The sequence below is a fragment of the Eumetopias jubatus genome, unplaced genomic scaffold, assembly GCF_037043125.1.
Source record: "Eumetopias jubatus isolate StellerSeaLion01/CBP00866 unplaced genomic scaffold, mEumJub1_p1.0 scaffold_6, whole genome shotgun sequence".
Lineage (NCBI taxonomy): Eukaryota > Metazoa > Chordata > Mammalia > Carnivora > Otariidae > Eumetopias > Eumetopias jubatus.
Genome location: NW_028274812.1, coordinates 62,966,628 through 62,992,520, shown reverse-complemented (window position 1 = coordinate 62,992,520; position 25,893 = coordinate 62,966,628). Strand labels below are relative to the sequence as shown.

The 25,893-nt window shown below is 39.7% G+C and overlaps 1 protein-coding gene across 1 annotated transcript in view; it reads left to right on the top strand.

Moving 5' to 3' along the window:
* Positions 1–25,893, top strand: part of KLHL32 (kelch like family member 32) — a 246,632-nt gene that overhangs the window by 88,412 nt on the left and 132,327 nt on the right. Inside the window, exon 4 of the mRNA XM_028104188.2 lies at positions 10,816–10,923. Within this exon, the coding sequence (XP_027959989.1) occupies positions 10,816–10,923 (108 nt within the window). The remainder of the gene's footprint in view (positions 1–10,815; positions 10,924–25,893) is intronic.

Here is a 25,893-nt window from a genome sequence, read left to right as displayed (position 1 = left end):
CTACATTAGTCAAAGGTCACATGTTCAAGGTGAACTGCCACATGACCATAGGTTATAGACCCAGGATTTGATTCAGATGTGTCTTTCTGCACAGCCCTGAACATTAAAACTTAAAGTTTTCAAAAGGCAGTTGTTAGAAATACATAGGTAACACGTATTTATTGTAATGATCCAAATAATACTATGTAAATAAAGTAAGATTCATAGTCATTTCCTTCCCTTAATAGTCATACCCTCTAACATAACCACACTGACCAATTTGATGTTCCTTTATTGCTTGTCCAAACATGTACAATTACATATGTATATTATTTAAGGGGTGGTCTCTCTCTGACTCTACCAAGCCAGGCTTCAAGTTCAGTAGCTCACTGGTTGAGGATGCCTCTTCTATGCCACCTTGGCTGTGATTGCTTTTGAAAGACTCCAAGGAAAGCAGATTCAAAAAACTCCCTTGGCGGCTTGTTCTCTTATTTAATCTTTGCTCTCAGGAACTTTTTGCATTTCATTAACCCAGATAATCCTCCTGCAGTTTGAGTCCTTTCTGTCAACAGTGGAGTTGATGGAGAGCAGGTGGTCACCATTTCAGGTGCAATTACAACTTGGAAGATCTGAAAAGAGAAATTAGTGTTGGGAATATTGAAAATTGAAGCACCTGTATAATAAAGAACAGACATTGAAAACAACTGAAATTTCTTTCAGGGTTTTTGTTTGTTTGTTTGTTTTGTTTTTTTAGAGAGGCTATGTGAATTCTAGAAGCAAATTCAGAATTACATAAATGGAAAATCTTTTTTTATTGTGACCCGTGCTTTCTAGTTTTGAAATTTTATTGATTGATTTTTTTAAGTAGGCTCCAGGCCCAATATGGGGCCTGAGCTCACGACTCTGAGGTCAAGAGTTGCGTGCTCTACTAACTGTGTGAGCTAGACGTCCCTAGTTTTGATTTTAGATCTTTCACAGATGCATAAGCAGAATCCATGTACATTAAAATCAATTTTCTGATAGCCCTTTTTATCTATAGCTGCACTTGATTTAAAAAAAAAAAAACAACCCAGAGACTAGTATTCCTAATGTATCACTGCTTTTAACCAAAGAATACATAAAAGAAACTTAATTCTATCTCATTATTTTTACAGTATATAAGTTTCACTAAGACCTTGCCATATACAGGCACTATATTGAATACTTCATATTTACACTGTCATCTAATCTTCAAACAAGTTCGTGAAGTGGGTATACTTTTTGGCCTCATTTTTTGGACAGGAAAACTGAGTCAGAGAGAGGTTACGTGTTTGTCCCAGTCACTTGCCAGTGTTCGTAATCAAACCCAGAATAGTTTGATTACAAGTTTGCCCTTAATCACTGTGGTTCACCAAACCAAGGATTATGTGACTTCAAAACCAATGGTCTTTACCAATCATGTAGTACCTTTACTCCCAGTGGCACCAGCAACAAGCCAGATCAATTCCCTAACTAACCAAGTTGCCAGATATACCATATTGTCCACTCACCATTAACAGCTTCTAAAGGAATGTCAGATTTCATTTATTCATGCTAAAGTAAATTCCTGAAAGTAAAATATTCTAAATGTTTGCTATTTAATATAGCAAATAATGTGTATGTTACACATTACATACTGCCAATGTCTTTAGGATATTTTGAATGTTTTTATTTTCTCAAGTTGTAAGCATTTAAAATACTCTAGAAGATTTCTCAAATGACAAGAGAGCAATAATTTTGTATTTCTTTCTTTTTTTTTTTTATTAAGATTGTATTTATTTGACAGAGGGAGGGAGAACACAAGCAGGGGAAGTGGCAGGCAGAGGGAGAGGAAGAAACAGGCTCCCTGCTGAGCGAGGAGCCTGATGCAGGGCTCAGTCTCAGGGTCCTGGGGTCATGACCTGAGTCAAAGGCAGATGCTTAACTGACTAAGCCACCCAGGTACCCCTAGTTTTATATTTCTAACATTTAAAATTTTAACTATAAATTAAGCTAACAAAGAGAATTCTATTCATTATGAGAATTCAGAAATCTCTAATGGAGTGAGATAGAAATGAGGATCTCCAGAAAGAATAATGGACCATCAATTAATACTACCATTCAGGGGTGCCTGGGTGGCTCAGTCGGTTAAGCGTCTGACTCTTGGTTTCAGCTCAGGTCATGATCTCAGGGTCATGAGATCGAGCCCTGCACTGGGCTCCATGCTGGGTGTGGGGCCTGCTTGGGATTCTCTCTCTCCTCCTTCTACTCCTCCCCCCTCTAAAAAATCAAAACAAAAAAACCACCATTCATTATATATTAAAGTGTACAGAATTATGAGGCTGAAAAATAAACTTATCAACACAAAGATTGCTAAGAGATGAATATTAATACATTGGCAAATCAAAAAAATCACATAAAATTAAAAAATTTAGTGTAAACTAAAATCTTACCATATAGAAGAGTAAGGGTTTTTTTTTCCCTACTTTTTTATGAAGTTAGCTAAGCTGCAGAATTTGAAGGGACAGTTCCCTTAAGACTTCTATCACTTCTGACAACAACTGCAAGTTTGAAGGGATTCCTACAACTATTCTCATATTCAATAATTTACTAGGAAGTATCACAGAACTCACTGAAAGCTTTTATACTCACAGAAATTGGCTTATTACAGGGAAAGATACAAATTGGAATTAGACAAGGAAAGAGACACATTGGGCAGAATCCAGAAGGGGACCACATGCAGAGCTGCTAGCCCTCCTCCCCTGTGGAGTCATAGTGTATCTCCTCCTGGCCACGCTAAGTGACAAAATGCACAGAGGACTGCCAACCAGGGACACTCACCCAAACTTTTGGTATCCAGAGTTTTTATTGGGCTTCAGTTGCAGATTGCCCATGTGATTGACCTCTCATCTCCATCCTTTCCTAGAGGTCAGGCTAGTACCTTTAGTCTCCAGTTCCCCTGGAGGTCAGAACTGATATGGTGTGGCCCAAACCCTCATCATAAATCACGTTGTTAGACTGTCACTGGCCAAAGTTCCCAGACAAACAAGGACACTCCTGTCTGGCAGGATATTCCAAGGGCCTAGAGATCACCTTCCAGAAGCCAGGGGAAAAGACCAGAGCTCCCTTTGCGTAAGGTTAATTCTTCACTATATAGATGTATACTTTTCTAAATAGTGCTTTTCATCACTGGTAATCCAAAATGGAATATTTTCTTTATACCTGTTAAATCAAACTTGTTAAAAGTGTACAAATTACCGTGTGTTTGTTTGTTTGTTTTTGGATATGGGATAAGCCAATGAATTTTTTTTAATTTCTCAAGTTTTCATTTTTTTAGTTTTCAAGTTTTCACTTGGCATACTGATCATCCAGTAGAACTGATTTTCAGTACATTGGCCATTTGGCAAATTGGTTTGGGGCAAATTGATTTTCACTAAAGAACTTAGACAGTGGTTCTCAAACTCAAGTGACCATCAGAGTCACTTGGATGGCCAATCATAATGCACATTGCTGGGCCCCACTGTGAGTTTCTGATTTAGTAGGTCTGAGCTGGGGCTTCAGGAATCTGTCCTCTAAAGTTCCCAGGTGATGCTGATATTGCTGGTCCAGGGTCCACATTTTGAGAACCACTGGAATAGACTGTATGATACATGGCAGATGAGAGGAATGGGGTGTGTCATTGAGACAAGGCAGAAAAAGGGCAGAGAAGTCAGGGGACAGAGTTGCTACCTTCCATGTCTTGTTGGCAAGAGCGTTTGGAAGTACTCCAGATTTCATGGTAGTAGTGAGACCCTGGATCCAGAGAATGAGTTTGGTGAGTGAGCCTAAATGCAGTCACCCCAGCAGCCGTGGGATTCAGTGGGACTCTGTGTGTGAGGGGTACAGTATGTGTATTACCCTGTTTAGACAGCAAAGTGATTTGCAGTGGCTTTTTGTAGAAGCGTTTCAAAAACCAAAATCAATCTTTAACTTACACAGTGTTTTTCTTCCCTAGTCTAGACTTTGTCTTGTTCTCTTGCCCTTTTTTTTTTTGCACTTTTTAAAAAAATTTTATTTTATTATGTTAGTCACCATTCATTACATCATTAGTTTTTGATGTGGTGATCCATGATCCACTGTTTTCATATAACGCCCAGTGCTCCATTCAGTACATGCCCTCTTTAATACCCATCACCAGGCTAACCCATCCCCCCACCCCCCTCCCCTCTAGAACCCTGTTTGTTTCTCAGAGTCCGTAGTCTCTCATGGTTCGTCTCCCCCTCCGATTTCCTCTACTTCATTTCTCCCTTCCTAGTATCTTTTTTTTTTTTAATACAATGTATTATTTGTTTCAGAGGTACAGGTCTGTGATTCATCAGTCTTACACAATTCACAGCGCTCACCATAGCACATACCCTCCCCAATGTCTATCACCCAGCCACCCCATCCCTCCCACCCCCGCACCAGTCCAACAACCCTATTTGTTTCCTGAGATTAAGAATTCCTTATATCAGTGAGATCATATGATGCTTGTCTTTCTCTGATTTATTTATTTCGCTTAGCATAACACCCTCTAGTTCCATCCACGTCATTGCAAATGGCAAGATTTCGTGTTTTTTTGATGGCTGCATAATATTCCATTGTATATATATACCACATCTTCTTTATCCATTCATCTGTTGATAGACATCTTGGCTCTTTCCATAGTTTGGCTATTATGGACATTGCTGCTATAAACATTGGGGTGCATGTACCACTTCCGATCACTGCATTTGTATCTTTGGGGTAAATACCCAGTAGTACCATTGCTAGGTCATAGGGTAGCTCTATTTTCAACTTTTTGAGGAACCTCCATTCTGTTTTCCAGAGTGGCTGCACCAGTTTGCATTCCCACCAACAGTGTAGGAGGGTTCCCCTTTCTCCGCATCCCCACCAACATCTGTCGTTTCCTGACTTGTTCATTTTAGACATTCTAACTGGTGTGAGATGGTATCTCATTGGGGTTTGGATTTGGATTTCCCTGATGCTGAATGATGTTGAGCACTTTTTCATGTGTCTGTTGGCCATTTGGATGTCTTCTTTGGAAAAATGTCTGTTCATGTCTTCTGCCCACTTCTTGATTGGATTATTTGCTCTTTGGGTGTTGAGTTTGATGAGCTTTTTTATAGATTTTGGATAGTAGCCCTTTATCTGATATGTCATTTGCAAATATCTTCTCGCATTCTGTTGGTTGTCTTTTGGTTTTGTTGACTGTTTCCTTTGCTGTGCAAAAGCTTTTTATCTTGATGAAGTCTCAATAGTTCATTTTTGCCCTTACTTCCCTTGCCTTTGGCGATGTTTCTAGGAAGAAGTTGCTGCAGTTAAAGTCAAAGAGGTTGCTGCCTGTGTTCTCCTCTAGGGTTTTGACGGATTCCTCACATTTAGGTCTCATCCATTTTGAGTCTATATTTGTGTGTGGTGTAAGGAAATGGTCCAGTTTCATTCTTCTGCATGTGGCTGTCCAATTTTCCCAACACAATTTGTTGAAGAGACTGTCTTTTTTCCATTGGACATTCTTTCCTGCTTTGTCAAAGGTTAGTTGGCCATAAAGTTGAGGGTCCATTTCTGGGCTCTCTATTTTGTTCCATTGATCTATGTGTCTGTTTTTGTGCCAGTACCATACTGTCTTGATGACAGCTTTGTAATAGAGCTTGAAGTCTGGAATTGTGATGCCACCAGCTTTGGTTTTTCTTTTTCAATATTCCTCTGGCTATTTGGGGTCTTTTCTGGTTCCATACAAATTTTAGGAGTATTTGTTATTATCCTGCTAGTTTCCTGAATTCCTGTATGAGTTCTAGCAGTTTTGGGGTGGAGTCTTTTGGGTTTTCCACATAAAATATCATATCATCTGCAAAGAGTGAGAGTTTGACTTCTTCTTTGCTGATTCGGATGCCTTTTATTTCTTTTTGTTGTCTTATTGCTGTGGCTAGGACTTCTAGTACTATGTTGAATAGCAGTGGTGATAGTGGACATCCCTGCCATGTTCCTGACCTTACGGGAAAAGCTCTTAGTTTTTCCCTATTGAGAATGATATTCGCTGTGAGTTTTTCATAGATGGCTTTTATGATATTGAGGTATGTACCCTCTATCCATACACTCTAAAGAGTTTTAATCAAGAAAGGATGCTGTACTTTGTCAAATGCTTTTTCTGCATCTATTAAGAGGATCATATGGTTCTTGTTCTTCCTTTTACTAATGTATTGTATCACCTTGATTGATTTGTGGATGTTGCACCAACCTTGCAGCCCAGGAATAAATCCCACTTGGTCATGGTGAATAATCCTTTTAATGTACTGTTGGATCCTATTGGCTAGTATTTTGGTGAGAATTTTTGCATCCGTGTTCATCAGGGATATTGGTCTATAATTCTTTTTGATGGGGTCTTTGCCTGGTTTTGGGATCAAGGTAATCCTGGCCTCATAAAATGAGTTTGGAAGTTTTCCTTACATTTCTATTGTTTGGAACAGTTTCAGAAGAATAGGTATTACTTCTTCTTTAAATGTTTGGTAGAATTCCCCTGGGAAGCCATCTGTCTGGCCCTGGGCTCTTGTTTGTTGGGAGATTTTTGATTACTGCTTCAATTTCCTTAGCGGTTGTGGGTCTGTTCAGGTTTTCTCTTTCTTCCTGGTTCAGTTTTGGTAGTTGATACATCTCTAGGAATGCATCCATTTCTTCCAGATTATCTAATTTGCTGGCATATAGTTGCTCATAATATGTTCTTATAATTGTTTGTATTTCTTTGGTGTTAGTTGTGAGCTCTCCTCTTTCATCCATGATTTTATTTATTTGGGTTGTTTCTCTTTTCTTTTTGATAAGTCTGGCCAGGGCTTTATCAATCTTGTTAATTCTTTCAAAGAACCAGCTCCTAGTTTCGTTGATCTATTCTACTGTTCTTTTGGTTTCTATTTCATTGATTTCTGCTCTGATCTTATTATTTCTCTTCTCCCGCTGGGTTTAGGCTTTATTTGCTGTTCTTTTTCCAGCTCCTTTAGGTGTAGGTTTAGGTTGTGTATTTGAGACCTTTCTCGTTTTTTGAGAAAGGCTTGTATTGCTATATACTTTCCTCTTAGGATGGCCTTTGCTGCATCCCAAAGATTTTGAACAGTTGTGTTTTCATTTTCATTTGTTCCAATGAATTTTTTTAATTCTTCTTTAATTTCCTGGTTGACCCATTCATTCTTTAGTAGGATGCTCTTTAGCCTCCACGTATTTGAGTTCTTTCCAACTTTCCTCTTGTGGTTGAGTTCTAGTTTCAAAGCACTGTGGTCCAAAAATATGCAGGGAATGATCCCAGTCTTTTGTTACCAGTTGAGACCTGATTTGTGACCTAGGATGTGATCTATTCTGGAGAATGTTCCATGGGCACTAGAGAAGAATGTGTATTCTGTTGCTTTGGGATAGAATGTTCTGAATATATCTGTGAAGTCCATTTGGTCCAGTGTGTCATTTAAAGCCTTTATTTCCTTGTTGATCTTTTGCTTAGATGATTTGTCCATTTCACTGAGGGGGGGGGTGTGTTAAAGTGCCCTACTATTATTGTATTGTCCATGTGTTGCTTTGATTTTGTTATTAATTGCCTTATATAATTGGCTGCTCCCATGTTAGGGGCATAGATATTTAAAATAGTTAGATCTTCTTGTGGGATAGACCCTTTAAGTAGGATATAGTGTCCTTCCTCATCGATTTTATAGTCTTTGGTTTAAAATCTAATTTGTCTGATATAGGGATTGCCACCCCAGCTTTCTTTTGCTGTCCATTACATGGTATATGGTTTTCCACCCCCTCACTTTCAATCTGGAGGTGTCGTTGGGTCTAAAACAAGTCTCTTTCAGACAGCATGTCAATGGGTCTTGTTTTTTTTATCCAATCTGATAGCCTGTGTCCTTTGATTGGGGCATTTAGCCCATTTACATTCAGGGTAACTGTTGAAAGATATGTGTTTAGTGCCATTGTATTGCCTGTAAGGTGACTGTTACTGTATATCGTCTCTATTCCTTTCTGGTCTATGTTACTTTTAGGTTCTCTCTTTGCTTAGAGGACCCCTTTCAGTATTTCTTGTAGGGCTGGTTTGGTGTTTGCAGATTCTTTTAGTTTTTGTTTGTTTGTCCTGGAAGCTTTTTATCTCTCCTTCTATTTTCAATAACAGCCTACCTGGATATAGTACTCTTGGCTGCATGTTTTTCTCATTTAGTGCTCTGAATATAACATGCCAGTCCTTTCTGGCCTGCCAGGTCACTGTGGATAGGTCTGCTGCCAATCTAATGTTTCTACCATTGTAGGTTGCAGACCTCTTGTCCTGAGCTGCTTTCTGGATTTTCTATTTGTCTCTGAGACTTGTAAGTTTTGCTATTAGATGTTGGAGTGTTGACCCATTTTTATTGATTTTGAGCGGAGTTCTCTGTGCCTCCTGGATTTTGATACCTAGTTCCTTCCCCCAAATTAGGGAAGTTCTCTGCTATAATTTGCTCCAATATACCTTCTGCCCCTCTCTTTCTTTCTTCCTCTTCTGGGATCCCAATTATTCTAATATTGTTTTGTCTTATGGTATCACTTATCTCTCAAATTTTGCCCTCGTGATCCAGTAGCTGTTTATCTCTTTTTATCAGCTTCTTTATTCTCCATCATTTGGTCTTCTATATCACTAATTTCCTCTTCTGCCTCATTTATCCTAGCAGTTAGAGCCTCCATTTTTTATTGCACCCTATTAATAGCCTTTTTGATTTCGACTTGGTTAGATTTTAGTTCTTTTATTTCTCCAGAAAGGGATTCTCTAGTATCTTCCATGCTTTTTAGAAGCCCAGCTAGTACCTTTAAAATCGTCATTCTTAACTCTAGTTCCAACATCTTACTAACGTCTGTATTGATTAGGTCCTGGCAGTCGGTACTCCTCTTGTTCTTTTTTTTTTGAGATGAGTTTTTCCATCTTGTCATTTTGTCCAGAGGAGAATAGATGAATGAGAGAACAAAATGCTAACAAGGTAAAAACGACCACAGAAAAATATACACTAAACAAATCAGAAGAGACCCGAAACCCGGGGGAAAAGAAAGGGAAAGAAAGAAAGAAAGAAAAGAATATGATCAAATATGATCAGGCTGGTGAATACATCAGTGCCACACACTAGATTTTGGGTGTATTTTGGTCTGTTAGAAGAAACTGCCTCCTAAAATTTTAAAGAAAGAAAAACATATGTACAAAAATAAGGGTAAATATGATGAAGGGATGGAATATGACTGTAAAGATGAATATTATAAAAGATTTTATAAAAGGAATTGATAAGATAAGAAGTTGGTTGAAAAAAGAAAGAAGAGAAATTAAAAAAAAAAAAAGGGAGAGAATGTTATCAGCCAGGAGACTAGAGCAAAGCCATACACTAGAGATTTAGGGTATATTTTTGGTCTGTTCGAAGAAACTGTATCCAACAGTTTTAAAGAGAGAACAACTTATATACATATATATATAAAGAATAAGGTTAACTACAATGAAAGGATAGAATATGACTCTAAAAATGAAAAATAAAAAAGATTTTGAAACATGGAATTGTTAAGATGTTGGTTGAAAAAGGGAAAATGAAAAATTCAAATAAAAATAGAAAAAGAAAAAAATAAAGAACATTTAAAAAATTAACTTTGAAAGACTAAAGAATCATGGGGGAAAAAAGCCATGAATTCTATGTGCTGTATTCCTCTAGTGCTGGCATTCTGCTGTTCTCATTGATTGGTAAACTTGGTCGTGGCAGGCTGTTCTTGCTGATCTTCTGGGGGAGGGGCCTGTCGCAGGGGTTCTCAAATGTCTTTGCCAGAGATGGAATTGCCCCACCCTTGCCAGAGGCCGGGCTAAGTAATCTGCTCCATTTTCCTCCTGGGAGCTTTTGTTCCCTGCAAGCTTTCCGTACAGCTTTGGAGGACAAGAGTGAAAATGGCAGCCTCCCAGTCTCTGCCCCGGAGGAGCCGAGAATTTGGGGCCCCACTCCTCAGTGAGCCCCCAGAGGAAAGCAGTCAATCACTCCTCACTCCCTGGTTTCTGGCCGTATTCCGTGCTCACCCAGCCTGTGACGAGCATTTCTATCTCTGGCACATGACCCCATTTGCGAGCCTTTCAAGTGTTTCTGTCTCTGGCACACGACCCCGTTTGGAGTCTCCAAACCCAGCAGATTTCTGTGGTGCGCTCTGCCCTGCTCCTCCCCAGGGGAGGAAGGGGAGTCTCCCCGGATCTGCCGCTTGTTGGGTCCCTGCTGGAAGAGCAGTGGCCCGACTGTGCCGTCTATCATGGTTTATGGCAACCCCAAGCTGAGAACCCACTTCTCTGCTTGGTCTTTGCAGCCGGCTTCCCTGCTCCAATACCTGGGAGCTCTGCCGCACTCAGGCACCCCTGGTCTTTCTGTGACCCCGAGGGTCCTGAGACCACGCTGTCCCAGCGAGGTTTCCACCCCCCACTTAGCCACTGGAGCAACGTCCCTCAGCAGAGTAGACTTCTAAAAGTTCTGATTTTATGCTCCCCAGCTCTATCACTTGCTGGTAGCAGCTGATGGAGGCTCTCTCCCCCCGCCGTCTATCTTCCCGGATATCGCCTCGGATTCACTTCTCCGCATGTCCTACCTTCCAGAGAGTGGTCACTTTTCTGTTCAGAGAGTTGCTGCTATTGTTTTCTTCAATCTCCTATTGAGTTTATAGGTGTTAGGAATGGTTTGAAACCTATCTAGGTGAATTCCTGGGACCAGGAGGAATTTAGGTCGCCTACTCCTCCGCCATCTTGCTCCTCCGCCATTTTCTTGCTTTTTAAGTTGCGTAACTCCCCGTATCTCTCGTTCTCTCCCACCTCAGGCAATGTTCAGTCTCTGTATGGTGGAAAGTGGAGCAGACGAAGTGAATTTACATGGCGTGACCAGCCTTGGCTTGAAGCAGGCCCTGGAGTTTGCATACACGGGCCAGGTATGGTACCACATGTCATCTGAGAGGCTTAACCTTTGAACTGCAGCTAGCCAGAGGGGATTATCCTTGAGGCGTGAGATTTAGGTATTTTTCTTGTTATTCATTTTAATGTTTAAAAAAAAGTTCACATCTCCTTAATTTTATATCTAAAATGATGAAAAGGTAAATAAAACAATTTGAGTTTAAATATGACCCAGGGAACATAATATTTTAATCTGAGCTCAGTGGCTTGCTGGTATAATTTTAAAACAGCCCAAAGAACCATCTTATGGGAAAGAGTTTGCAAAATAACTTGAATTGTTATTACTGAAGCTCCATTACTTAATCATGGCTTTATTGGCTTAAAAAAATGTAAAGCTCCAAGAAGTTTTTATAAACTTTTGTTTTTTAATTCCATTTTATTCAACTTAGGTTTAGTGTCTTCTATGCTAAAATAAGGGCCTCTTCTCTTGGCAGGCCCACATCCTGGTGGGGGAAAGAGGCATAGACATAATCACACATCCTCATTGTGTTGGGAGATATAATAGAAGCAGAATACAAGATACGGTGGAGACAAAAAGGAGCATATGGTCAGCTGGGGCCATCAGTCCAAACTTTCACAGAGAAGGTGGTATTTGGGTCTTGAAGAATGTTGGGAGCTCACTTTTCTACTAAATTTCCCCTTTAGGGGCTTTTTAAACTATATGATATTGTCCATTTTCTTTTCTAGAGCTAGTAGAGTTTGAGATCTGTTTCATAGAGTAATTGAGGCAACTCGGCAGCTGAAATGAAAATAATGGATAGAAAGGAAAAAACATCCATCAAGTAGCAGGTGCAAAGGGAAATACAAAGGAAATGGATCACAAATTCAGGGTCAGCCCAGCCAGATTTCATGCCTTAGAAAATTCAGGTGGACAGTTATTGTTCAGAGTTGCCAAACCTGATTCCTAGTGAGGTGAGTAAATTATGTGTTGGCTGCTTTTTGGTTTATAGATGTAAAGACAGATACCAGCTCTAAATTCTGTCTTGTGTAGATTTCTCTCTTCATGTCTGAAATATGGTCACACCTGCATTTGCCCACTTCTAAAGTACTATTGATAACGCATAGCTCATACTTTGCTGGTGTGCAATGGGAATGAAATAGTAAATGTTGTGTTACTTTGATAAAACTACCTACATGAGTAGCTTTTGTATTTAGCTGCATTAACAATGGAATGGTTTCAGCTCAGAAGTTATAGGCTGCAAAACATTTAAATAATTAGTAAACAGAAGGGTGCAAAAATGCTATAGAGGCTGAGGTAAAACTCACATGGCAGATATAAGTGGCTGTCTTATTGTTTGCCTTGATTGCCCTGTGTTTTCTTTCACAATTATATATATGTAATCCCTGTGTTACAAAGGACTTATGAAACATGGACTGAAAGGGACTTTTTGAAGGGTAAGAAGACTGCTTGAGATGTTTGCAGAGGGGCAGCCATATCTCTTTGCTTAGGAGTCATATGCTCATATTCCACTTTTATGAGTTAAAAAGAAAGCCAGGAATGCTTAAAAAAGAGAAAAAAAGAAAAAAAGCAAGTCCTAGGGCCAGAACCGGAGCTGTATTTATTCCGTCCAGTGACCCATTCCTGATGCGTATACCCACGGAGCAGCAACAAGCCTGTGGCATTCAGCAGTAACTCATCTGTTCAGATTGTGTCCAGAGGGACAGGAAGTAGGCTGACATTTCATGGAGCATCTTCTGCAAGAGCAAGGGCAGTGCCCTAGGTACTTTATGTGTGCTGTTTGACCTAATCTTCTAGACAGCTCTGAAGAATGCAGTGATCCCATCATGAAGATGACTAGCCCAGGAAGGTGCAGGGAATGACTCAAATCACTCTCCCAGTGTATACTGACTCAGTGAGTCAAAGCCAGTCCTCTTAGCTTCAAATCCATTGTCCCACTGAGGAAAGATTAAGTCATATTTGTTCTACTTTGTTGAAGGAGGCAGGGAAGCATTTGGACACTTTAGGGAGTGAACTCTTTTGATGGTTCCCTCATCCTGGGTGCCTTTGCAGCACTCAGTTTATGAGGGCTCCGAGTTGCTGCACTTGAATTCTATGTATGATGACTCGTTGCTGCACAGTGGAAATTGATACATGCTTTCTTGGACAGCATCCATGGTACTTTGCTCTCTTAAACACCAAAATGACTTTATAATAAATCTGTTTTCCCTTGGAGACATGAACACAGATAATGGCAAAAAGTGGAATTGCAGTATGCTTGGGAGATGCAAAAAACCTGCTTTCTCTTACTCTGGAATTGACGTTAGCATTAAGCGAAGACTTTGGCATATGGAAGCAGGAATAAAAGCATAGTTCTTCAATTTCTTAATTGTTATGTAGTCTTGTGGATACTCACTAATACTCACTAATCTATTGTCTTAGCCATGATGTAGATTTGTAAAATCAGGATTAACATTGAACTTATCTACCGCTAGCGATTTCTACTGACAGTTAATTACACCTTTAGTCGGTGGTAGTAAGCATAGTATAAAATATAAGTGTTTTAAATGTCTGAAAATTGTTGCCGTCTTGGGAGAGAAATTGGAATTGGAAGTATTGTGTGGGCGCCATGAGTGAATGCTGCTATGTGTAACAAGACGTGTGCATGTTCCTCCTACATAGTGCTCTAAAGCATAACCTTCTTAAAATTGGTCACAGATTTCATCCAGGAAATTTTAAAGAAAAAGCAGACTTTTCCCCTAATGCTAATGTATCCTCTGAAAGCGCACACACTTTTCTTAGCAAGGAGTCTACATGGGGCCAAGCAAGCACACAATCTGCCTTCCCACTGATTAGAGACATGCCCTTCCTGTGGGCACACCCTGCTTAGGGCACAGCCTGTGCAGAGGCGGGCATGCATTGCCCCCCTCGTGGGTGTGTTTGCTCAGCCGTAAAGAGCAGAAGCAGCCATGAGGGGCAGAGGAGCCAGGCTACTCTCCAGGTCCTATTCTGGGCTGGAGCTGGGAGCCAGGTCAGGAGCAAGTGGTGTGATGTAAGCTGTCACCAGGCAGTTCTGCCTTAGGGAGAAAGGGACAGAGTAACACTAAGAAAACACAAACTCACTTAATCTGGTGGGCAAGACTACCCATTCTCTGGTCTCCCTCAGTCTCCTCACTTTCCAACTCTGGCCAGGAATTCATTCCTATTTCAGACCAGGAAAGAAGAAGGGGAGGAAAAAAAGGATTCTGGTGGAGATGTTGCCTGGGAGGAGGATTCCCAGTCCTAACTAGACAAGAGGTCAGCCACTCAGGAGTGAGTAGGTGTTGCTAAGAAAGCCCAGGGATAGTGATTAGCAGTTAACACCAAGGTCCTTCTAGAAAGAGAAGAGCCCCACTCGGAAGATGGAAGGACTTCTGACCTCGAAAGTCCTGGAATAAGCCTCTAAGAATTTGAGTAACTAAGGACCAAAATAGGAAGCAAATAGAGCTGAGAACCACAATAAAGTTCACTGTTTAGCACTCCGACTGTGATGATGTTAAGCAAGATAGACTATATGCCAAGTACAGTGCTAAATACCTTCCTTATAGGGGAGCAAGGGCTTAAGCCTAGTTAGCTTCCTCTTCCTTTCCAGAGAACTGTCCTCCTGTTCTGTCCCTTGTAGCCTGATGGAGAGAGAAACTACGCACCAGATGACAGTGACATTTGTAGTCCCCTTTAATATTTGCCGCCTCCAGGTACTGCCGACTTTGTCCACCCTGAACCAGCCATGTCATATCTGGCCATCTGAAGAGAAAGGATGCTTTGGTACCTGTGATCCCTTGCTTTTCTCTTCATTATCCAGTAACTCCAGCCTTGGCTCCCTCTTCATTATCCAGTAACTCCAGCCTTGGCTCCTCAACACATGGAGAAACCCATCTCTTCGGGACTCCCATCCTAATTACCATCCTCTGATCCAGAGAATGCTTTAATACAGTCTTCACAAGGATATTTTGTGTAACCATTAATATTAACATTTTAAAGTCTTTCTTTGGTGGTGCCTGGGTGGCTCAGTCATTAAGCATCTGCCTTCGGCTCGGGTCATGATCCCAAGGTCCTGGGATCAAGTTCTGCGTCGGGCTCCCTGTTCCGCGGGAAGCCTGCTTCTCCCTCTCCCACTCCCTCTGCTTGTGTTCCCTCTCTCACTGTGTCTCTCTCTGTCAAATAAATAAAAATCTTTAAAAAAAATAATGTCTTTCTTTGGAAATGTAGAAAAGTATGATACTCTTAAGTAAAAAAAAAAATAGCTGTAATTGTGGTTACACAATTGGTTATGTAAAAATGTTCATGCAATCAGAAATTGTAAACTCAGGGCACCTAGGTGGCTCAGTCAGCTAAACGTCTGCCTTCGGCTCAGATCATGGTCCCAGGGTCCTAGGATCGAGTCCTGCATAGGTGTCCCTCCTCAGCGGGGAGCCTGCTTCTCCCTTTCCCTCTGCCCTCCCCCACCCCCCGCCACGCTCTCTCCCTGTCCTTCTCTCAAATAAATACTTTTTTTATATAAAAAAAAGAAATTATAAAGTCAAGGAAACTATCCCTTGGTATTCATGCTCTATGCAGTGAAGTTTTTCTTCCTGGTTCTTATTTGATTCCTTAATAAGTTCACATTATCTTTTTACATAGCATTGATAAGGCATACACTGTAGCATTCCATTTTGATGAATATTGAAACTGTATTTATTCTACATAGCAGAATATTTTTCTCTATAGACCTGAGCACCAGGCCCAGCAGCAGAGTGACAGGAATCTGAATTGGAACTGCTTCCCATGGACCATCCCTACAGAGGGATAAATGTGTCACTTTACATGGAAAAAGACCCCATAAGATTTACTTCTAAATGTAACCTGGTTAAACTAAATGGTAGCATATGAACAAATCTGGGAGAATTTTTTCTTAAATATGTCTCTGGGGAGCAACATTTAGGATATTCAGTGGTTTAAATATTTTAGCTGTAGAGTCCTTTCTTCACCTGGCAGTGCCTACAGAAGCCTGGCAAGCAAAAGGCCCCTGAGGTACCTTCACTGTGCCCCAGGCTCTAGAGGGCACAGTCTAAAATCCACATTCTAAGGAAGAATATTTGGAATTGTGCAGAAAGTTATCATTTTCTCCTCACCTTACTTCTTGTGAGAGCTGTGCCTGAGTCCATATTAGAAGGTTTGAGAGAGTGAAATGAAGGAAGCTTGAATTTCATCAGTGGCTTTTTGCTTGTTTGGATCTTTTGAAACTCTGCACTATTTGCCCTTGGAGAGATTTCACAAAAGTACCAGCTAACTTGATCGACAAGAACCATATGCCAAATGGAATTTTAATGGCTTACCAAGATATCAAGTAAAGCAATAAATGTTGACATGTTTTGGTGGTCAAAAGTGGGAAGGACAGGTTGGAGACCTAATTATTTATTGTGAAAAAAGGAGAAGGGAGATTTTAGAGGTCCAGGTCCTGACTGACCCCCAGAAGCCTACTTTTCTCATCTGAGGACCCAAGAACCCAAGGACTCACAGGGCCTGAAGCCTGTCTGTTCTCCAAGGCGATAAGTTGATTCAGACAAAGGGAAGTCACGTGGGAAGACCTCCTCCCTGTAGAGCAGGACCAGTTCTAATTAACAGTCTCTACTTCATGCCAGCCTGTTCTATATTAAATTTATGTGTGCTCTCTGGTCAATGTACTCAGGTGTAGTTTATACTGCAGGAATTATAAAGCCGTTTGCTCAGCATAGCAACGTCTAAAGTATCTCTGTGAAGAAGTGTAACTGGCCACACTTCTGAGATCTGCTTTCATTTGGTAATAAAGCTGATACTTTGATTTTTTTTTTTTTTTTTTACGTTTCCTGACTTTTCTCTAATAATTTGCAAGTTTGGGGTTTCTGAGTTGTCTTTTAGGCATTCTCCAAAAACAGAATGGTTCCCTCCCCTGTGCAAAATTGGATTCAGTTGTTGAGACTGGTAATACCACATGCATACCAAGAGGATGCAAAAAGGTTTATTACTCACACAGTGAGGCTTTCTGGGGAGAGCAGGGTGGCTCCCAAGCAGGTCCAAAAATGGCTTCAGAGGGCAAGTAGAGGGTGATTGGCTTGACTTTTCCTGTGGTTAGGGGAGGGAGCTGGAGGGTTCTTCACATAGGCAGGGGCTTGTGTGGTTTCAACTTCCTACCAGCACCAAGGGAGAGAGCACTCAGTCTTTCTTGTACTTTTTCCCAGGTGTGGGGAAAACAGGGACGAGGGAGTGATGGGGCTCGAAAGCTGTTAGCAGGCAGATGTCAAAAATGGAGTCAGACCTCAATTACATTAGTCTAGCATTCTACTTGAGTGATAGTCACAATTTAGGCACAGGTATTTTCCTTTGAGATATTGTGTAACTCAGTCACTTAGGAAAACAAAATGTGTTTAAACAATATGCTAATAGCATTTATGATCTTACTCAGCATTCATTCTGTGCTGAGGAACCTATGGATGGGCCACGGTGGGTGCTTGAGCTCATTGTGTACAGAACATGCATACTGGTAACATGATGAGGGTCTCTGGGTATCTGAGATAGCATCAGATGATAAGGATGAATGTGATCCCTCTGTGTTTTAACCTTATCTTTATTTATTTATAAAACTCCATTCAGATGAGCTGGATTTGTTGCCTCTCTTTCTTTTACTCTCCTTCCAAGTGTCTCTACTTCCCAACCCCACCTTATTGCCAGTATAGAGAATAGGAAGAGAAATATTTTCTGTATGCTTGTGATAATGGTTCTGTTGTCATAGTGGAGGCAATAAACAATCAGTCCTTTTCTAGCTAATGTCCTCCAAAGTAGAATTGGCTAACATCCAGCAACTTAAAATAGTGGGTCAACCCACTTAGTTAATTTGGGGTAGATTTTGTATTTCTGTACAAAATCCAATTTTTGAATGTTTTAGCAGAAAGTATCACGGCCAGATATTTTATCTGGTATGCATCTGGAATTTTTTCCTTTGCTATGCTGGGTGAGCAGTAATTCTTATTTTATAATATTTCTAGGCAGAAATCAAAGCAGGATTTCTAAGCAGTGCTCTTTCTTGATCATTAGAATTTCTGAGTGTTGGCTGCTCTCTGAATTATTCCCTAAGGAAATCCTGACTCTTCCTTAGGTGTTTCATGAAATCATCTCTGAGTGGAGGGAGATTAACAGTTTATTTAAGGGAGAAACTTGATTAGCTTATTAATTTTCATAAGAAGTTATCAGCCTATTGATGGCTTTTTAAAGTACATAAGCTTTTCCCCTCATTCAGCAAAAGAGAATAATTGCATTCCAGCCTCAGCCTGTTTTCTGAGACAGCTCTCACTAAAAGTTCATTTGGGAGAAATTATATACATAATGGATTCGCAGAAGATACACAGTCTGTCTATCAGCCTTGGTGATTCTCAGCCTCATCTATCAGGCCTTAATATAAAAAGGCAACATTGAATGTTTTAGATTATCCTGAAATGAAATTCTTAGATATTATAACTTGCCCACATAAATGACACATCAATAAGAAACCTTAACATATATGATGAATAAACAGAAGGAGAGGAAGTGTAATAAAAATAATATGTATTTCAGTATATACATGCTGGGGCAGAACTCTTTAGGAACCATATTGAAACCATTTTCTAAAATAGTAAAATTCCATAAAAAACAGAATAGGGGGTGCCTGGGTGGCTCAATCAGTTAAGCATCTGCCTTCAGCTCAGGTCATGATCCCAGGGTCCTGGGATTGAGCCCCGTGTTAGGCTTCCTGCTCAGCCCTGCTCAGTGGGGACCCTGCTTCTCCCCTCTGCTCTTCCCCGCCCTGCTCATACTCTCTCTCAAATAAATAGAATCTTAAAAAAAAATAGTTATAAGGATATAAAAACATATGTATATATATATATACCTCCTCTCCTGACTTCATATTACTTTTTGTTTCCTATTTTCTCTTAGCTTGAGTTATTTATGTTCTTAATTTTTAAATGCTTGTATTGATGCCTCAGATCCATCTCAAAATGAGATATCATATAAGTAAATAAATAGGGTAAATAAAGAGATTTGGGACCTCTGAAATCCCAGAGGTACTTTAATGTTATTTGTAGGCATGAATAAAGTGGTGCTATACCCGATTAATTCTGCCTTTGAAAATGAAGTGTCTCCAAATTCCCAAGTTGTTCCATAAATAAACCATTCTTCTTGCTTTCTAAATTTTGTTCCATCCTTGTTTTCAGCACTAAAAATAGGACATATCATTTTTCATCTTTGAAAACAAAACAAAACAAAATCACCCAAATGTTTACACAAACATAAATAAGAATAAAAGTGAAAAACAATATCCATAGTATTATAAATTCAGTTTCTTTCTTGGAGTTAAAGGTAGATTTATCCATAAATGCTGTCTTACTGTAATCTAATTTTTTCTTTCATTTGGATTATTTTATTTTGTTTATTTATTTATTTATTTTGAGAGAGAGAGAGCAAGAACACTCTCAAGAGCAGGGGTGGGTGGAGTAGAGCGAGAGAGAAAGGATCCTAAACAGGCTTCATGCCCAACACGGGGCCTGGCCCTGACTCAGGGCTCCAGCTCACAACCCGAGATCATGACCTGAACCAAAATCAAGAGTCCAAAGCCTAACAGATTTGAGCTACCCAGGCACCCCACATTTGGATTATTTAATTTAATTTAATTTATTTTATTTTATTTTATTTTATTTTATTTATTTATTTGAGAGAATGAGAGACAGAGGGCACGAGAGGGAAAAGGGTCAGAGGGAGAAGCAGACTCCCCGCTGAGCAGGGAGCCCGATGTGGGACTCGATCCCGGGACTCCAGGATCATGACCTGAGCCGAAGGCAGTCGCTTAACCAACTGAGCCACCCAGTCGCCCTGGATTATTTTGAAAAAATTGATAGACCTGGAATTACTTGATCAAGAGGAGGAATGTATTTTTTGTCAGCATTGCCTTCTGAAGGAGTTTTACAATAGCTAATGTTGGACAATGAGCTTTTTAAAGTTTTTTTCCTTAAAATAGAATTCTTGAGCCCTCTGCTGGAAGCATTTAGTATTTGTATGAAGTAGTAGTATATGGGAGTTTTACAATTCCAATGTAAGGTTTTTTTTTTTTTTAAAGAAAACAACCTGGTAGCAAAAATATATGGTCTTTATGGTTGATTTCAAGATAAAAAACAACTGGCCAAATGGAAGTTTTAAGAAGATTTATATTACAAGTAGGTATTCCATTTGGATAGAATAATGATGCAGACATTCAGATGAAGGACTGATTTGAATACATCGAATGCCCTCAGTTAATTTGTGAGTATTTTATTTCATTTCAAGTATACTTCATAAAAAAATCCACTTATAGTTTGTTCTCAAACTGAGAGCCACTAACTCATCAAATACTTAATGAGCCCCTACTTGTTAAAAATTTAGTAGGTGTTAGGGAATGCACTGAAGTAAAAGAAATACACAGTGAGTGCTTTCTCAGAGTGGATTGAATAATGGTTGGAAATGCCAGATCAACACACCACTGCATTTATTGGAAATGGATTATTAGGGACCTGTATTATTTGTGCATGGAGCATAATGAAGTACCTAAGGATGTTTGATGCTCCAAAAGTTATACTAGTTCTGATAGGAGAATTAATAATTGAGGCTTAGTACTTGGTAGAGTACTACTGAAAAAATAACAGATTAATATGTATTTTACTTTGCAGGGAGAAAAAAATATATGGTAATTGAATAGATCTAGGCCCTGAAAAATTGATCGTAGCCATGCATGGATCTGTGAGGGTAGAAACGATTTGGCATAGCCCAAAGAATACACCCACTGACCTTAGAGGAAACCAAGCCAGATTCCAGCCTGTGACAATTTTGGAGAATTATCCATTGCATCCCACTATAAGTATCAACTCTGTGGTGGTCGCTGGAAAAAGTTACCATTTTCACTTCAAATCCATGATTCCAAATCTCAGATGGATACTCATCCTTGCCAGCAGTGCTAATTGGTTTCCAAGTAAATTTCTTTTCTTCCTCTTCCTGGTAATTTTCTCATTTCTTCTCTCTTCTTAAACCCTGCCCCCTACCCCCATTACCCTACCTCCAAGACACATAGCACAAGAAAACTCACCTTCCGTTGTGCAGACAGATGCAGACAAGGAGATCTGCATCATTTCACCATCAAATCCCCAATCCCCTGTTTCTGTGCACTTGTTCTATGTATTCCTATCGTTAATGATGGAAGAGTTACCCTCTCAAAAGTTAATCTCTCCATGTAAGCTCTGGATCATACTCCCTCTGATCCTCTCAGGCTTCGCTCCCCAAATCCTCATTTCTTTCTCTTCTGTCATCACTTTCTCCTTCTCCACTGGAACATTCTTGCCAGCATATAAACATGCTCTATTGCTCATGTTTCAAAATCCCTTTCTTGTTCTTATGTTCCCCTTCAGCCACCACTTATTTCTCTACTTGTCTTCACAGCAGAACTATGAAAAAAGTTGCGTGAACTTACACTTACTCATTTCCACTCACTCTTCCACTCATGAAGAGTGGAAACTTCCAACATTCTACTGAAATTTTGACAGTCCCAGGTATTACCAAGTCCATTAAATAATGTCACCATGACCTCTCAGCTTCATTCAATGTAGCAAACCTGGGTCTCCATGGAAGTCTTTTTTCTCTGGGCTTCTGTGACACCGCATTCTGTGGGCTCTTATTATGTGCCCCTCAGGTTCCCTTCCCATCATTCCTTTCCAGATGTCTTTGCTTGCTCCTCCCCCTCTAAAGGCTCTGAATTAATTCCTCATGTGTCAAGATCCTCCTGTTTCATCTAACTAGCTTCCTTTGTGATGTCATCTGGAGCCATGTTATTTTGTACAATATTATGCTATTGACTCCCAGCCCCTATTTACGCTCCAGATCAGGAATTGGAAAACTTTCTCTGTGTAGGGTCAGATAGTAAAGAATTAGTCTTTGCAGGCCACATAAAGCACGGTTGCAACACTCAACCCTATGTTGTAGCATGAAAACAGCCAGAGACAAATATATAAATAAATGAGCTATGTTCCAGTAAATGGAATGACTGATATTTAAATTTCGTATCTTTTTCACATCACATATTATAGGCATGCTTCGTTTTATTGTGCTTCACTTTGTTGCACTTTGTAGATACTGTTTTTTTAATATTTTATTTATTAACAAGAGAGAGATGTACATGTACGTGAGTGGGGGGAGGGGCGGAGGGAGAGAGAGATCCTCAAGCAGACTCCATGCTGAGTGTGGAGCCAGATGTGGGGCCCGATCCCATGACCTTGAGATCATGACATGAGCTGAAATCAAGAGTCGAATGCTCAAATGACTGAGCCACCCAGGGACCCCTACAGATACTGTGGTTGTTTTTTTTTTTAACCAGTTAAAAGTTTGTGGGAAGCCTGTGTCCAGCAAGTCTCTTGGTGCCATTTTCCGAATAGTATTTGCTTATTTTGTGTCTCAGTGTCACATTCTGATAATTCTTGTAACATTCTATACCTTTTCATGATTATTGTATTCGTTACAGTGATCTGTGATCAGTGATCTTTGTTGTTACGATTGTAATTGTTTTGGTGTGTCATGAACCACACCCATATAACACCACAAACTTCATTGATAAATGTTGTATGTGTTCTGACTGTTCCACTGACTGGCCATTCCCTCTGTCTCTCTTCTCTTTGGGCCTCTTTCTGTTGAAATTAAGCCAGTTAATCTCCCTATGCTCTAAGTGTTCAGGTGACAGGAAGAATTGCAAGCTAGACATAATTAATCTTAATGAGTAAGGCATGTTGAAAACCAAGACAGGCCAAAAGCTAGGCCTCTTGCACAAAACGATTAGCCAAGTTGTGAATTTCCTCTTGAGGGAAATTAAAAGTGCTACTCCAGTGAACAAGACATGAATGATAAGAAAGCAAAATTACCTAATTGCTGATACAGAGAAGATTTTAGTGGTCTGGAGAGATGATCAGACCAGCTACAACATTCCCTTAAGCCAAAGCCTACTCCAGAGCAAGACCTTAACTCTCTTCAAATCTGTGAAGGTGGAGAGAGGTGAGGAAGCTGCAGAATAAAAGTTCAAAGCTAGCAGAGATTGGTTCAAGAGGTTGAAGGAAAGAAGCTGTCTTCATAACATCGAAGTGCAAGGTGAAGCAGTAAGTACTGATGTAGAAGCTGCAACAAGTTCTCCAGAATATCTAGTGTAGATAATTCATGAAGGTGGAAACACCAAACAACAGATATTCAATGTAGACAAAACAGTCTTGTGCCATCTAGGACTTTCATAGCTAGAGAGGAGAAGTCAGTGCCTGGTTTTAAGGCTTCAAAGAACAGGCTGACTCTCTTGTCAGGGGCTAATGCAGCTGGTGACCTTAACGTTGAAGCCAGTGTTCACTGACCATTCTGAAAATCCCAGGGCCCTTCAGAATGATGCTAAATCTATTCTTCCTGTGCTCAGCAACTGGAACAAGAAAGCCTGGATGACTGCACATCTGTTTACAACACAATTTCCCGAATATTTTAAGCCCACTGTTGAGATGTAATGCCCAGAAAAAAAGATGCCTTTCAAAATATGACTGCTCATTGACAATGCAACTGGTCACGCCAAGAGCTCCTCCAATGCAGATGTGCAGTGAGATTAATGTTTGCATGCCTCCTAACACAATATCTAATCAAGTTTATTAGAAAAAATAAAATTAAATTTTTAAAAATGCAAGTAAAATTTTTTTTCTTAAACTGTTTTAGCTCAAGGTCATATAAAAATATGTGATAGGGAGATTGGTATGGGGCTTGTAGTTTGCCAACTAGACTGATGCTTTTCTGTCGACTTGATAACTCCATTCAGATGACTAATAAGCATCATAAATGTAACATATAGCCCAAGTGGAACTCTCTCGATTCTTCCTCTAGACCTGTTTCTTACTTTGTTTTACTCTAGTCAGCGGTCACTCTGCAAGTCCACCTGGTTGGCTCAAACATAGAATCTGAGTACCACGCAACGAGGGAACTTGTTTGTCTTGTTGTCATAGCCGCAGTCCCCAGAAAGTTGCCTGGAATGCTGTAGACACTCAGAGAAGGTTTGCTAATTGAATGGGTGAATTCCTTTGCGCTCGGTTTCTTCATTTGCCTCGTGGGGATAATACTAACCTTGCAGGAGTGAGGAGCGGGGAAGGTTGTAAGAAGGAAAGAAAACCTATGAAATTACCCCACAAGGGTACATAGTAGGTACATAGTAGGCAGTGTGTAAACACTGGAAATAGGGAGTTGTTATCTGTGAAGTAGATTTATTTGTTCATGGAATTGACAACAACACTAATTTTAAAAAGCAGCTACTTTTTTTTTTTAATTCTTTTAAAACATGCCAGATGTTAGTCTGAGAATTGTACCTGGGTTATCTCATTTTGTCCTTATGTAGACTTTATGCAGGTAGGTAGTGGTCATCTCCTGTTTTTTATATAACAGTGCTAAAAACAAACATGTCAATGACTTGCCCACATTCCTACAATGGACCCCATGGCCATATTATGCCTCCATTCTTTATAAGCAAATACAAGGGATTTCCCAAATGAAATTGGATATTAATGATATTTTTCAGGGGAAAAAGTATTTCACAGCTTCCTTCCATGAAATTAGGCATTCCCAGGCAAGTGCTTCTCTGGCCTTCTGTGCCCACCACTGTTTTAGCATAAATCATCTCACAGTGTAATCATTTTGTCAGGCTCTTTGTTTTTATTTGTGCTTGAGCACCTAGCAGTGACAAAGGGGAGCCAACTATAAAGAAACAGTGGAATCAACCCTATTCATTCTTTCAGAGGCCTAACCATTTTCGGACATCAGTACTTTTAAGTAACGTTTCTTTCTTGTTTGGTTGTATTTGCATTGTAAAAAACTAGCTCTGTATGAGGAAGCCCAGCTTCACTAATAAAGCTCTGTGGGATGAAACCTCCCATGTTCATCACACTTGAAAGAGCACTGATTATAAAAGTAAGTCTTAATAATTAATTTGGCTTTTCTTATAACCTGTAATGACTTTCATGTTTCATTATATTTAATTGCTGCGTTTGCTTCTTTCTCTTAGAAACTACCAAAAATTTGTTCTACTTTTTCAAATAATTAGGCCATATTTTTCTAGGTAATGTAAGTATGTATAATTTAGCTTTACATTTTGTTAAATAATGTATTTTGTTAATTTAAACATAATGAAGAAAACTATGTTGGAATTGACTATCTGACAGAACTATTGATCTCAGAGCTTTGAAATGCCAGGATCAAGCTAATGGAGAAGGGCCAAAAAAAAAGGGGGGGGGGAGTTTATAAAAGGACCAAGTTTTTTCATATGAAGAATTATTTCACAGGTTCAATGAAATGAATCGTCTCCAGCCAAGTACTCTGACAACCCTCTGTGCCTACCACTCTTAGCATTAATTATACCACCGCTTAATGATTCCATTTGATTTTTTTTCTTCTGTCTCTACTCTAGCACCTAGCTGGAGTATGTCATCCATCATCCTGCTGCATGTCCTAGAGTAAGAAAGGAAGAACCAGTTCTAGCAGCATCGATAGATGGGGACATCCTCAAAATTGTATTAATGGCCATACGTGAAATTTTTGCAAGGGAGGGCAGCATGTAATTTCCCTGGGAATGTAGTATTAGTGTCTTACCTATTCTCAGATTTCTTCTTGGCATCTTAGAGAAGGTTATGCTTCTGCAACCTGTCTGGAACATGAGAAATTTCAAATGAGCCAAATGAGGATGTGTAAACATGTGAAGAAAAATAATAGAATCTCAAAGTGATGTCCACATTTTTTTTACTAGGATATTTTTATTATTTTTTACCTCTGTGGTTTATAACATTCTTTAAAAATACCAGGAAAATCCAATCTGTTTTCCCTTTTTTCATATTCTAATACATGGAAAAGTTGATGTTTTTTCAAATAAATTTAAGATAAATTAGTATTTTTAAAGGTTGATATT